The sequence below is a fragment of the Hemitrygon akajei genome, chromosome 3 (assembly GCF_048418815.1).
Source record: "Hemitrygon akajei chromosome 3, sHemAka1.3, whole genome shotgun sequence".
Taxonomy (NCBI): Eukaryota; Metazoa; Chordata; class Chondrichthyes; order Myliobatiformes; family Dasyatidae; genus Hemitrygon; species Hemitrygon akajei.
In genome coordinates this window covers 32023996-32039440 of record NC_133126.1, presented here as the reverse complement: position 1 = coordinate 32039440, position 15445 = coordinate 32023996, and the positions used below count along the sequence as shown (strand labels likewise).

The 15445-nt window shown below is 42.1% G+C and overlaps 1 protein-coding gene across 3 annotated transcripts in view; it reads left to right on the top strand.

The window, feature by feature from the left end:
• The window catches only part of rin3 (Ras and Rab interactor 3), a 110823-nt gene that overhangs the window by 39647 nt on the left and 55731 nt on the right, over positions 1 to 15445 (top strand). For all 3 annotated transcript variants that reach the window (XM_073039496.1, XM_073039495.1, XM_073039497.1), the window contains one exon: positions 13276 to 13348. In XM_073039496.1, coding sequence (XP_072895597.1) covers positions 13276 to 13348 — 73 coding nt within the window. The remainder of the gene's footprint in view (positions 1 to 13275; positions 13349 to 15445) is intronic.

The following is a 15445-nucleotide window of genomic DNA, read 5'->3' as shown; positions in this document are numbered from 1 at the left end:
ATGCACCACATCCACTGCTTTAACCTCATCAGTTTGTTTTCACTTCATCAAAGAATTCAATCAGGGTTGTGAGGCATGACCTGCCCCTCACACAGCCACATTGACTATCCCTAATCAGATTGTATGTATGTATGTAGGCCTCCGTTAGTCTCGTGAGACCATGGATTCACGCCTTGGAAAGATTCCAGAGCGCAGGCCTAGGCAAGGTTGCATGGAAGACCAGCAGTTGCCCATGCAGCAAGTCTCCACTCTCCATGCCACCGATGTTATCCAAGGGAAGGGCATTAGGACCCATACAGCTTGGCACCGGTGTCATCGCAGAGCAATGTGTGGTTAAGTGCCTTGCTCAAGGACACACACGCAGCCTCAGCCAAGGTTCAAACTAGCGACCTTCAGATCACTAGACAAACGCCTTAACCATTTAGCCACGTGTCAACACTAATCAGACTATTCTTATCCAAATGCTCATAAATCCTGTCTCTAAGAATCTTCTCCAATTGTTTGCCCACAGAGAGTAAGGCTCTCTGGTCTATAATTCCTTATTACCTTTCTTGAACAAAGTAGCATTTCAGCCATAAAATCTTATGTTTAGTGTGATTAATATCAACATTCATACATATTTTTGTTTTGATGGCTTGGTGACAGCACTGGATTGCTTGAAGAGTAATTTTAACCTTTGACAAAACGTAATTCACTACTGTCCCGTGTTTTGTTTCGATCAATTTCAGTGGGGAATTATTGAATTATTTATTTACTTGTTTGTTGACATAGGGCGTGGAGTAGGTCCTTGCAGCCTTTCGAGCTGCACAGCCCAACAATCCCCCAGTTTAACCCTAGCCTAATCCCAGGACAACTTACATGATCAATTAAGCTACCAACCAGTATGTCTTTGGAATGTGGGAGGAATCCAGAGCATCCACAGGAAATCCATGCAGTCATGGGGAGAACATACAAACTCCATACAGCAGCAGGAATTGAACCTGGGTTGCTGGTATGGTAAAGTATAACCACTATTCTACTGCGCCACACAATTCTCACCACTTATCCATTTACATTTTACAACTGTGGGGTTTGCAAAACTTTTGGAAGAACCCATCAAAGTTTATTTTGTTAATTTTTCCAAATATGCTTCTATCTTCCAATTATACATACTGTGCAAAAGTCTTAGGCTAAGGTGCCCACGACTTTTGCATAGTACTGCAGTAATTTTATGTATTTCACTGTACTGCTGCCACAAAGAAAACCAAACTTTATGACAAATGTGAGTGATAATAAACCTGATTCTGATATGGGTCTCTGTTGTGGATTGAGAGTGGGAAGGGGGCAGGGAGAGAGGAATCATGGTTGGGAAAGGGGGAAGGGAGAGGGGAAGAGTGGGAAGCACCAGAGAGACTGTGGTGAACTACATATACCTGTCTGGACACCCCCCCCCCCCCCCCGCTGACTGCTCCTGTGGCTCCTCCCACAGACCCCTGTATAAAGACGATTGGAGGCACTGCTCCTCCCTCAGTCTCCAGGATGTTGTGTGGTGGTCTCTTGCTGCTAATCGTGGTCTCTTGCAGCTAATAATAGCCTATCGTTCACCTCCCGTCTCCGAGAGCTATTGATGGTGCATCAGAGACATACTGTAATGATCAATAAACCAATCATTTGGAATCAAATGATCTTGCTTGGTGTCTCAGGTCTGAGTGCGTCTGCACCCACAACACCCCCACCCCTGGGACTCGTTTTCTGCCACCATTCCCACACCCTTCCCGCGGCACTCCACCCTCCCGTGCCCAACGGTCTTCGCTCCTGCCAAATTTACAAACTCTCTATCCGCTCCATGTTGACAAATACAGTACTGTGCAAAAGTCATAGGCACCCTAGCAGTACATAACAAACACGAGGAAGTCTGCAGATGCTGGAACTCCAAGGCGACACACACAAAGCACCGGAGGAACGCAGCGGTTCAGGCAGCATCTATGAAAAAGCGTGAAAGGTTGACATTTTGGGCTGAGATCCTTCTTTCAGACTGAAGCAGGGTCTCAGCCCAGAATATCAACCGTTTACTCTTTTCCATAGATGCTGCCTGATCTGCTGAGTTCCTCCAGTGTTTTGTGCATGTTGATCTATCTATATATGTGTGCCCATGATTTTTGCACAGCACTGTATTTAATTTAAAAGGTTTGCCAGCAGGTAAGAGCCATAGAGAAATAACAAAGCTTCTAATGTGTGGAATGTCTATTCATGCCAGCATCGCAAGACCTCTGAGCTCAAATGAACTGCTGGTCAAAGCAGAACTGAACTCCAGTTCATTCTTCCTAGTTTTGTTCCACTTCTGTGTATGTGCTGGTACTCATATTGAAGTTCACAACCCCAGTAAACTCAAAGGGTTTTTCATTAATAATCCTTGGTTTTGGATCTATGTCAGTTGTTACTTGTCCAAATCAAAAGAGGTCTGCCGCATGTAGCTTGTCACTTTGCACCAGGGTTACTAATTACAACACCAGGTTAGCTGGCCGTGCCAAGTTAACTGCATGTGTTTAAACACAAATGGAGACACTGAGGTACTTCCAGTTGATTCAGAAAAAGCAATCCAAGCATAATTCAACTTACGTAAATTGGAATTGTCAGCTAATTGGTCTTGTTCCTGTAATTGCAAAAGGGAAAAAAACCAGAATGAAATTTAAAAGAAAAGACGCAGTTACTTCCTTAAAATTTTAAATTGGTGCTCAGCCTGACATTCAGTGACCACTGTTGAGTTGTCGTGACAACAAAATGCGGATGTTCTAACAGTGTGAAAACCACAGTATTACCTAGCAATGAGACTTCAAGTTAACTTGAAAAAGTGTCTACATGACCGCGTTTCACAGAACTTCAGCCCGTTGAGGTTCCCTCTCGTACGTATCCTGTTGGTATTTCCAGGGTGTTTTCTTTCTCCTTTCCATTTATATCTTGCTACATCCTTGGGAGATGGGCGTTATGAGTGATGTGTCATTCCCAACCCACATCAAAGGAGCAGCTACCCGTGGCATCCAGTGACCATTTGCCAACACTTAATGCTGACCATGTGTCCATTACCATTTTAGCAAAGGCCGATACTAAAGTGAGCCTCACTCAGAATCAAACAATTCACCTATTTCGATAACAAATGTTAGAAGAGCACAAGAATAGACTTTACCACAACATAACTCAGCTCCTGAAGTGATTCTCTATTACAGATTCTGGGAGGGGCCATTTCCGTTTAACATTGCCTAATTATAAATCCTGTGCAATATCGAATCTGGTGTACATATCATTCAGGTGCATTGGATATTTTAAACTTAATTTATTTCAATGTAAAAGCATTAATTGGTTGATTATCTAGAAGCCAATACAGATAACAGGTGTCCTATATTGTATATGGTAGCTGAAACCCTATCCATCTGGATTCAACCATTGTTGGTAGAATCTCAAGTGGTGACAAGAGGGCATACAGGAGTGAGATAGGAGAGTGGTGCCAGCAACAGCCTGGCACTCAACGTCAATAAGACAGAAGAGCTCATTGTGGACTTCAGGAAGGGTAAGACAAAGGAGCACATACCAATCCTCATAGAGGGATCAGAAGTGGAGAGAGTGAGCAGTTTCAAGTTCCTGGGTGTCAAGATTTCTGAGGATCTAACCTGGTCCCAACATATTGATGCAGTTATAAAGAAGGCAAGACAGTGGCTATACTTTATTAGGAGTTTGAAGAGATTTGGCATGTCAACAAATACACTCAAAAGCTTCTATAGTTGTACCATGGAGAGCATTCTGACAGGCTGCATCTCTGTAACGTATGGTCGTGGGAGGCCAAAAAAAGCTGCAGAGGGTTATAAATTTAGTCAGCTCCATTTTAGTTACTAGACTACAAAGTACCCAGGCTACTTCAAGGAGCAATGTCACAGAAAGAAAGTGATCTACGGCACCCAGGGCATGCACTTTTCTCACTGTTTCTATCAGATAGGAGGTACAGAAGCCTGAAGGCACACACTCAGCAGTTCAGGAACAGCTTCTTCCCCCCTGCCATTCAATTCCTAAACGGACATTGAACCCATGGACACTACCTCACTTTTTAAAAAATCTATTCAATATATGTATACTGTATAAAGAATACTGAATAAGATTTATTTCTTTATTTATTTATTTTCTTCTATATTATGCATTGCATTGAACTGCTGCTACTGAGAGAACAAATTTCACACAACATGCCGGAGATAATAAACCTGATACTGATTCTGAAATGAGTTACCCATCCTGATGTGTCATACTCTGTTTGAAGGTCAGCAGCATGTATCAGATAAAGTATGCACAAATACTCAACACAAGAATAAGGAAGTGCTGCCTGGAAGAGGTACAGAAACTTAAACCAGGGTGCTATATCCAAGGTACTATATATATGTAGATCACTATTTCAAAATATCATTGGGTAATAGTTAACATGCCGTCAGTATCATGATAATTTTCACATGCAGCTTGTGGGAGATACGGATCAGTTGCAAGCTTCCTACTGGACATCAGCGATTGCATCTGAGATGCATTTAGTTCAGGGGTGTCAAACTCATTTTAGGTCACGGGCCGGATTGAGCAAAATGCAGCTTCATGCGGGCCGGATCAGTCGGACGCGTGCGAACGCAGCTTTCGTTGCCTCCGTTTTTTCAGCCTGCTCTCATGTGTCTCTGTCTCTGCTATAACTACAAAGTGTTTCACTTTACAAATTCCGTTTCTTATGAAGAAGACTGCCGAATAAACACTAAAAATCCTGAAAACCTGCTACCTGAATAAACTCAGCATTAGCCATATCATACGCCATAGGCGCTTCGATTACTGGGGCCAGCTTTAATAGTAATTAGATATTAACTCGCGGGCCAAAGATAATTCCACCGCGGGCCAGATTTGGTAATGTGAGTAACTATCTACCTCGGCCTTCAAAATATTCTAAGGCTCTGCTTCCCTTTGAGGAAGCAAATCACAAAGATTTGTGAAAGAAACAAGTTTCACCTCGTCCCTGCTAAAATAGGCAACCACTTCGTTTTAAACGGGGACCTGCAGTTCCAAAGTTTCCTGAAGGAGGAAGTTTTCTCATGATTCCAAGCCTGCCAAGACCTCTCAGGCTCTTACGTGCTTCAGTCAACTCATCTCCCACATTCTTCTGAACTTCAGCAAATACAAACATAACAGAATATGGTGCTGCAGCAGAGAGAAAGTGTAATGTAGTTCATAAGGTACAGGTCTATAATGAGGTAGACTGGGAGGTCTAGAGTCCAATTTATCGTAGAAGGTACCATTCAGTAGTGTTAACACAGTGGGGTAAAAGTTGTCCTTGAGCATGGCGGTGCATGCTCTCAGGGTTTTATAATCTTCTACCTGCTGGGAGGTAGAGATTGTCCAGTGTGGGAGGGGCCTTTGATGACGTTGACTGCTCTACTGACGCTGTGAGAAATATAGACAGAGTACAATTGCAAGGCATGATTTAAGGACATACTGAGATCTGCAGCCTCTCATCATTTTGGATATGATTGTTTTTTTAATTTTTCTCCCAAAATGAACTATTTTCCCACATTGTGTTCCATTTGCCGCATCATTGCCCACTCACTTAGCCTATCTATATCCATGTGTAGCCTCTTCATATCCTCTTTACAACTTTCTGTATTATCTATTGTTAGATCATCAGCGTATTTAGCAACTATTCTTCCTGTGCACTTAATTACATAAATTGCAAATGGTTGAGACCCCAATACCGATCACTGTGGTATACCATTCATTGTATCTGCACTTCAAGTCGTCAAGTCACTTTTTATTGTCATTTCGACCATAACTGCTGGTACAGTACACAGTAAAAACGAGACAACGTTTTTCCGGACCATGGTGCTACATGAAACAGTACAAAAACTACACTGAACTATGTAAAAACAACACAGAAAAAAACTACACTAGGCTACAGACCTACTTAGGACTGCATAAAGTGCACAAAACAGTGCAGACATTACAAATAAATAATAAACAAGATAGTAGGCACAGTAGGGGGCAGTAAGTCGGTGTCAGTCCAGGCTCTGGGAATTTGAGTCTGATAGCTTGGGGGAAGAAACTTACATAGTCTGGTCATCAGAGCCCAAATGCTTCAGTGCCTTTTCCCAGATGGCAGGAGGGAGAAGAGTTTGTATGAGGGGTGCGTGGGGTCCTTCATAATGCTGTTTGCTTTGCGGATGCAGCGTGTGGTGATAATGTAGGTAAAGAACCATTCTTGTCTGTTCTATTTCCTGTTAGTCAACCAATCTTCCACCTATACACCTTGTTACCACCTACATTAAGAGCTTTAATTTTTGCAATTACTTCTGAAATCTTATCATATCAAATGCTGACTCAACAGTCATTGATTTTCTGCAAGGAAGATTGATGCATGTCCACAGCAGCTTTTTAAGAGATTTAGAGAATCCACAGATCTTGGTAGGATAATTAGTGGGTTGTGATATTAGAAGTGAATGTTTGAAGAAGCAAGGAATGGAGAAGCAGATGAGAAAGCTGCTCCTGGGTAGCACGTTAGCATAGTGGTTAGAGCAATCACATAGAGCACCAGTAATCACCAATCAGGGTTCGATTCCTGCCGCTGTCTGTAAGGAGTTTGCATGTTTTCTCTGTGACCAGATGGGCTTCCTCCTGGTGCTCCAGTTTCCTCCTAAATTCCAAAGACGAGTGCTTAGGGTCAGTGAGTTGTGGGCATGCTATGGTGGTGCTGGAGGCGTGGTGACACTTGTGGGCTGCCCCCAGCACAATCCTTAGACTGTGTCAGCCGTTGATGCAAAATGATGCATTCCACTGTGCTTCAATGTGCATGTGACAAATAAAGCTAATCTTTAAGATGCAATAAAGGGTCACCAACAGGAGGCGACTGAAAGGAGATGGTGAGTGAGTGCTTTCTCATTCCTATGTGAGACGCGGTACGACCAGCAAGACACGTACTTATCATCCATCCCTAAATGTGCTTGAGAAATCGATAGTATACTGACTTCTTGAACCACTGAAGTCTAAATGAAGGTGCGCCGACCATGCTGTTGGCGAGGGTGTTCCAAGATCTTAGACTAGTGACCATGAATTAATGGTATTACATTTCCAAAGTTATGATGACATGGAATTGGGCATGTAACGTGTTCTCTTGTAGGCATGCTCACTTCTCCCACTACACTTGTCCTTCTTGGTGATGGAGGTCTTGGATCTGCGAGCTCCTAATAAAGATGCCTTGTCAAGTTACCGAAGGAAATGCAGTATTATACAGAACACACTGGAGCCACGGTGCACTGGCGGTAGAGAAAGTGAATGCTGAGGGCACTGAAAAAGAGCACCAATCTGGAGGGCTGCTTTTTCAAGCTGAAAGTAACGGAGGAGTGAGCAGAGGGCAGAAGCAGTGGTGTTCTTGGTGAGGCTAATGAACATATTTTAAAAATGCAGCTGTGTTCTTAGAGACAGGTTGCTGGAGTTCACTTGCTTGGTCAACTCTTCACACAGATGATTTAGGCACACTGCCTAAACCCTAGACTAGCATCAGTAAACTTGGGGGCACCGTGCGTGGGTCTTTCGGCAAAGCCCCTACTTCCAAATCTATCCCCCCACCTGCACCATGACTGCAACTATCATTTCCAGCCTAGTAATTTCTGCAGCCAACTTGACCACAGGACACAGCTTCTTGCAGTGATGTGCACAGTGCTGTCTGTTGAGAAAAGATCAAGAAATAAACAATGCAATGTAGGTGTGGTTAGTGCTTATTTGAGAAAAAATAATCTCCATCTGTATGGTTTTTTGATTGTGACACGGATAGCTCCTAGCTGGCAAACTTTGCAGGTTATTGGTCATGAGGATTGCGCCAATTTCTGTCAAAGAGAAGTCACGGCTATGCACATGCATTGTTGACATCATTGAGTGCACTGGCAATGATGTGGAAAAAATCCTTTAAGGCACAGGTTCCCAATCTGGGGTCGAGGGACCCCTCAGCTCATGGTATAAAAATGTTGGGAAACCCTGCGTTAAGAAGATTGCAATTGAAAGAACTGGACTACTTTTTGAATGGCCAAGTCTTCCACCAGAAATGAAATTAACCATGTCAGCAGTTACTCAGAGCAATATCTATGCATGATAGATGGATCATAAAAATAGTTCACCCTTTCTCCATATCAAACTGCACTCACCAGTCTCACACAATAAAACAAGAACCATTAAATTTCTAAGTCTACAAAATCAAATATATTCATCTTGAAAGTTGCTGTGACTGGCACATAGAATGTAAGGTTTCCCAGCAGTAATATACAGTATGAGGCAAAAAATAATTAAGTACATTTGAAAACTGTTGCTGCTTGCAAAGGGGAAGCTTTAAATGTTCCAAATAAGATCTGTGATTCCATTGAGGTAGTGAATGATGGAGCAAAAAAAAGTCATCCAAGTAATTGGATTTCCAGGCAAGTAACCAATCTACAGAATGGATTGAAAGCAAGAGTTTAAACTATATATTGAACTGGCCTGTGGGGCATAAACCAGAGCAGACATACAGTAAATAAAAATATAAAAGCTTTCAAATGAAACTCCAGAGATTGAGTTTTATTACAAGCACATTGCTAACCACCAAGATATAATACAGTTCCTCACTACTAGTTCTTTGCTCACACTAACAAATACATGTTAAAGCTCTATGCTTCTCTGCAAGATACGTACAGTGACGACTATAGCAACGATTAGTGGGAAGTTAGAGGATTGGGATGTTTTTAAAAACCAACAGATGGCAACTAAAAAAGTCATTCATAAGGCAAAAATGGAATGCAAAAGTAAGCTAGCCGATAATATTAAAAAGGATACCAAAAGTTTCTTCAGATATGTAAAGTGTAAAAAAGAGGCGAGAGTGGATATCAGACATCTGGAAAACTATAATGGGGACAAGGAAATAGTGGATGAACTGAATAAGTATTTTGCATCAGTCTTCACTGTGGAAGACACTAGCAGTGTGGTGGGAGTTCCAGGTGTCAGGGGACATGAAGTGTGTGAAGATTCCATAACTAGAGAGAAGTTTCTTGGGAAACTGAAAGGTCTGATGGTAAATAAGTCTCCTGGACCAGATGGTCTACACCCCAGTGTTCTGAAAGAGTTGGCTGAAGAGACTATGGAGGCATTAGTAATGATCTTTCAAGAATCACTAGATTCTGGAGTGGTTCCAGAAGACTGGAAAATTACAAATGTCACTCCACCCTTCAAAAAGGGAGAGGGGCAGAAGAAAGGAAATTTTTGGCCAGTTGGTCTGACAGTGGTTGGGAAGATGTTGGAGTCAATTGTTAAGGATGAGGTCTCAGGGTACTCAGAGGCACATGAGAAAATAGGCCATAGTCAGCATGGTTTTCTCAAGGGAAAATCTTGCCTGACAAATCTGTTGGAATTCTTTGAAGAAGTAACACATAGGATAGACAAAGGAGAATTGGTTGATGTTGTGTACTTGGATTTTCAGAAGGCCTTTGACAAGGTGCCACACATGAGGCTGATTAACAAGCTACGAGCCCATGGTATTACAGGAAGGATTCTAGCATGGATAAAGCAGTGGCTGATTGGCAGGAGGCAAAGACTGGGAATAAAGGGAGCTTTTCTGACTGGCTTCCAATGACTAGTGGTGTTCCACAAGGGCCTGTGTTGAGACTGATTCTTTTTGCATTATATGTCAATGATTTGGATGATGGTATTGACGACTTTGTTGCGAAGTTTGCAAATGTTATGGATATAGGTGGAGTTTTGAGGAAGTAGAGAGTCTACAAAAGGAGTTAGACAGATGGGGAGAATGGGCAAAGAAATGGCAGATGGAATATAGTATTGGGAAGTGTATGATCGTGGGCTTAGGCAGAAGAAATGAAAGGGTTGAACATTTCCTAAATGGAGAGAAAATAGAAAGAAACTGAGATGGAAAGTGTGTGCTTGTGCAGGATTTCCTAACATTTAATTTGCAGGTTGAGTCTGTGGTAAGGAAGGCAAATGCAATGTTAGAATTCATTTCAAGAGGACTAGAATATAAAAGCAAAGATGTGATGTTGAGTCTTTGTAAAGCACTGGTGAGGCCTCACTTGGAATATTGTGAGCAGTTTTGGGTCCCTTATCTTAGAAAGGATGTGCTGAAACTGGAAAGAGTTCAAAGGAGCTTCACGATAATGATTCCAGGATTGAATGGCTTGTCATATGAAGAGCGTTTGATGGCTTTGGGCCTGTGTTCGCCGCAATTCAGGAGAATGAGGGGTGACTTCATTGAAGCCTATCAAATGGTGAAAGAGTGGATTTGGAGTTTTCCTATGGTGGGAGAGTCTAAGACCAGAGGACACAGCCTCAGAACAAAGAGGTGTCCTTTAAAAGGAGATGCAGTGGAATTTCTTTAACCAGAGAGTGGTGAATCTGTGGAATTTGTTGCCACAGGCAGCTTTGAAGGTCAAGTCTATATGTACATTTAAGGCAGAGGTTGATAGATTCTTGATTAGTCAGGGCATGAAGGGATGCGGAAAGAAGGCAGCAGTTTGGGGCTAAGAGGAAAATTGGATCAGCCATGAGTAGACTCAATGGGCCAAATGGCCTAATTCTGCTCGTAGGTCTTAAAATCTTATGGTCTTGTGTTATGGTCTTGATTATTTGGATTGAGCACATTCAGACAGCAATTTGACATAATTTTTTGTACATCAATAGCGCATCTCCCTCCCTGCATAGCATTGATGGTTTGATTTTGATCATTACATGTCGCTCCAGAGTTCAGGTGAAATATTATTGCAGACCCTTGCATTGATATCTTTGTGTTGGGTTTCTCTGAAATTTGTCCTTCTGCTGTGGTCCTGATTTGAAATTGCTTGAAAAACAGTCACAGTGAATAATGCTGTTGTCTCAAAGAATCACAGTATTAACATACAGACAGATAACAGCACATTAAATTCATAAAGGTTAGCACAGAAACAGGCTCCTTACCCCACCTCACCCTTACTGACGGAAATCCCTGTCTCAGCCAGCCTCTTTGCTTTGGGCCCACAGTCCTTTAAATCTTACCTGTACCTCTTCAAAAGTCCTTTAAATGCTGTAATTATGCCCTCCTCAACCACCTCCTCTGCCAGTTCATTCTATAAACACACCACCCTTTGTCTGAAAACTTGCCTCTTGGGTCGTCTTTAAATCACACCCCTCTCACATTAAGCCTATGGCCTCTATTTTTAAACCCTACCCTGTGAAAAAGATAGTGGCTATCTACCCGATCTACGCTACTCATAACTTTATAAGCCTCTTGAAAGTCACCCCTCGGCCTCCTTTGAGAAAAGTCCCAGTTCTACACTTAAAGATACAAATGTTGAAAGATCATAGGGCTACAGTGACTATGTATTGGCACAGAGACATTATGGTTCTGAACAAAGGATACCCCTTCTTAACAACAACACCTCATTATGAGGCAAAATATAATTGGAAATTTGATGCTAAGAAAATTGATATGCATACTGGGACGCAGAAGATGATAGCAGAATAAGTAGGAGGACTAAAGTTCTATAGAGTAAGAGAGAATAAGAGCTGAGATGCATTACTAATAGACAGAAAAGAACTACTGAAAGAGTAAGTAATCTTCAGGAGGAAATCAGTGGGTCGGGCAGCATTTGTTGGAGTGTAAAGGAATGTTGCCACCAGTGCTGTGGAACCTGCTGCGTTCCTCCATCCGATGGGGTTTGTCCCTCCAGATTCCAGTGCCTGCAGTGTCTCATGCCTCGGAGATGCTGCAGAAGCTGTCGCTGGGTTCAACAAAGAGAAAGCTAAGTGCACGATAAAATGGGAACATAAAGAAAGCCAGAACTCAGAAAGTCTGAGAGATACAAAACAGTGAAAGAAAAAGACAGGGTAAAGAACAATAAAGCCAGAACTGTAAGAATGTCCTGACGAAGGGTCTCAGCCCGAAACGTCGACAGCGCTTCTCCCTTTAGATGCTGCCTGGCCTGCTGCGTTCCACCAGCATTTTGTGTGTGTTGTTGTTTGAATTTCCAGCATCTGCAGATTTCCTCGTGTTTGCACTGTAAGAATGCCCCATTTTGAAACCAGAGCATAACAGAATTTTTTAAAAAAACAGGACAGAAACATCTCTAATCTATAAAAAGTACTGGATTACATTTTGTTACAATTCTCTTCATACAGGGAATGTTGAAAATGCATGAATATAAAATAATTGTTTCCTGATTATTTCTTTCTTTTCAAGCTTTCTTAGTAAAGGCGGGGTGAAAGAAACAACAGACCTAGAGGATTGCTCAAGGTTGTGGCTGAATGTTTCCAGGAAAAGTGACACTGTAATGTGTTATCAATGTATATTCATTGTTTACTTTAAAAGTTCAGAGGAAATTTTCAATATGATGGCATTTTGTACAGGAACTTCTCAAGTTTCTTTTGCTAACCGTAGAGTTTCATGGCAGACATATTTTGTGGTATGTCTCATGTCAAATGACAGGAAAACAGATAGCTTATAAGATTAACATTTAGAACTGAATTTTAACAGGGTCAGTAACAGGAAGACTGGTTTGCACAAATGTTTATGTATGCATTTAAATTAAGGCATCTGGCCAAGACAATCATGTTTAAACCTCAAAAAAGAACCAAGGCAACTTTAACTCAGAGGCAGACCCATCATAGCTCCTGCAAACCTGCAGATCATGATTTTAATCTGTTCTTTTGAGCAAGCAAGAGGTGTATCTGAAAGAGAACTGTGTGATATACTGCTGTAAATGTAACCAAACCCTAACTATTACAAAGACAGCAAGCCTCAGGGGTGAGTTGGATGGGCAATCAGGGAATCAGGGTAAAGCAGTTGCAAAAGGGTAAACATTCCATTTATTAATGTATGTTTTTAAGCCAGGAATGAGTAAAAGTTGAAAAGTTCCTTAGCCAAGACTCTCCCTATAATCAATCCTTCACCGCCACCCCCCAACCCTCTACAATCAGCAGACGGCACATGTGTTCCCCAGCTGTAGCCTCCTGCTGAAAATCAACGCACTATGGTTTCAAGCAGATAAGTGGATCAGGGCCTGATGGTAATGCCTCAGGGTTAAAACCGCCCAGGTTTCACACTGCAGGGCCGAGAACTATGATCACCGACCACATTCCCCGCTCCAGCTGTTCCAGCACCAAGGTTAAATTGGAGTCACTGCATATAAAGTTCAGAAATTGTTTTATAACTCACTTAATGTTGGTCAATACTTTACGCCTGTGATACTAGTGACGAAAGCATCAATTTTGTTCAATTTTTCTTTGCAGTTATGTACTTGGATGGTTCCTTGTTGGTGTTTGAAGATATTTTCAAAATGGTAGCATTCTACTGTGTAAGCAGGTATGTCACTGGTTGTTGGGCCTATTCAGCCCAACTATCACATTGATATATGTACACTATCAGTATGTTCAGTGCGAGGAAACAATAGTAATTTGTATGCGTACACCATGCATAATGTAATTTTCATTGTAATCAATTAATTTCCAGTGTTCAAGAGTAGAATTCTCTTCTTCTGCGCTCTTCATCTCTGTGATCGCCTGACTCAGCTGCATGGACAGCACTTGTCCAATGTGATCCTTCTGTAAATTGTTGCACGTGATTCCATTTGGACCAAGGTGCACACCACAGCTTTAAGGTATAGGAACTCTGGAGACTGTATAACAATTTACACTACTCTCTGCAACTGCTCTCCCCAAAGCCGCAAGGAATTGTAGAGTTGTGAAGGCAGCCCAGTCCATCACGCCTGCCAGCCTGCTCTCCAAAACCTTTGCCAGTACATTCCACCTCCTCGGACAACATAATCAAAGACCCTCTCTCCCTCACCCCAGTCATTCTCTCTTGGCCATGAGAACATGTACCCCCAACCTCCAGACAAGTAGCTTCTAAGCTGCTGTTATCAGACTCCTGAACGGACCTCTCATATGTTAAAAGATGAACTCCTGATCTTCCAGTCTACCCTACTGAGCCCCATGCACTATGGTCTCTCTGTAATTGTAACATTATATTCTGCATTTTGTTTTACTTCCTCAGTAGAATGGTGTGTCTGGGTGAAAGCCAGTGAAAGATTTTCACAGCATTTTGGTAGGTGTGTCAATAATAAACCAATACTCAGACCTATTCTGGTATGAGCAGGCAATGAGACTTGCTACATGTGTAAGAGGGGAAATACATCTCTGTCAATGATTCTAGTGTAGAAAAGTGATTATTCTTGGCCTATAGATGAGTAATGAATGACTTATTTTAGACTCCACATCTCAGTATAATTGTACCTTTACCAGTTAAGGCTTACAGAGGTTTACATATTTCTGTAAGCATTATAACTCAAAGAGGATGCGCCATCTTCAATATCTGTATCATGTCTGTGGAATCAGACATTTGCCCTCGTAGTGAGCTTTCCATGATTTGTTGCCTTCTACTATGTTTCAGTGAAGGACCCATTGAGCTTAAACTGGCCCACAGACCAATCCCATTTCCCCATTAATTTTCCTTATTCTCCACATATTCCCAACAATTTTACCATCCCACCTCCTGTAGGGGAACCTTACAGGTGCTCTTTCCCTCCTCCAGTCTGCAGATACCCTTGGGCAAGATGTAGCATTGGCTTTGCTATGCTCCCCACACCCCCCCCCCCCACCTGATCAGGGTCATGAGTAGATGGTGGGTGATCATATGAGCAGCTGGTGCATATCACAAGTTATGCAACCACTGTCTCCAGGCAGATAGTCTCTGAATAGTCAACTGGGGTCTTGTAAAGACACTGCCCGGAAGAAGACAATGGCAAACCACGTCTGTCAAAATATTTGCCAAGAACAATCATGGTCAAGCCTGTGATTGCCTACGTAATGATGATGGTGGTATCAAAGGAGGCAGAGATTGAGGAGTGAGGATAAAGAGTTCAGAGGGGGAGGGGTGGAAGACAGATAAGATTTTATTGAGCAGAGGAGGAAAGGTGAGAATGGACATTTGCAGAACGATGGAATAGTAGGAAGTGCACAAAGATAGGCAAACTAATGTAAGGAAGGAGGAGAATACCAATTTGAAGAGAGGACAGAGAAAGATGAAAAGTATCAGCATGAAGTGAATGTATTGATTAAAGATAGAGAAGATTAGATGCCTATACCATCACTGCTTCGTAAATTCTGCCTGCTTCACATCCGCATCAGTCACTGTGGGCACATTTCCACTTCCGGCCTTTCTTGGCTGAGTGTCTGGTAGACCTGTGGGCTGAAGCTGAGAGCAGACCACAAGGGATGAAAGAAGATCATAGCAAAGGGTGTCTACTGCTGAGAAGCCTGGCAGCTTAATCAAGGAGAAACTAAAGAAAATGATTAATGGTTTTAAGTTTCTAAAATTCCAGGCGGGAATATAATTGATATAACTCCTGGAGAAAATTGTGTCTTATTTCCCAACTATCATTAAAATAACCATTTTGAAGTT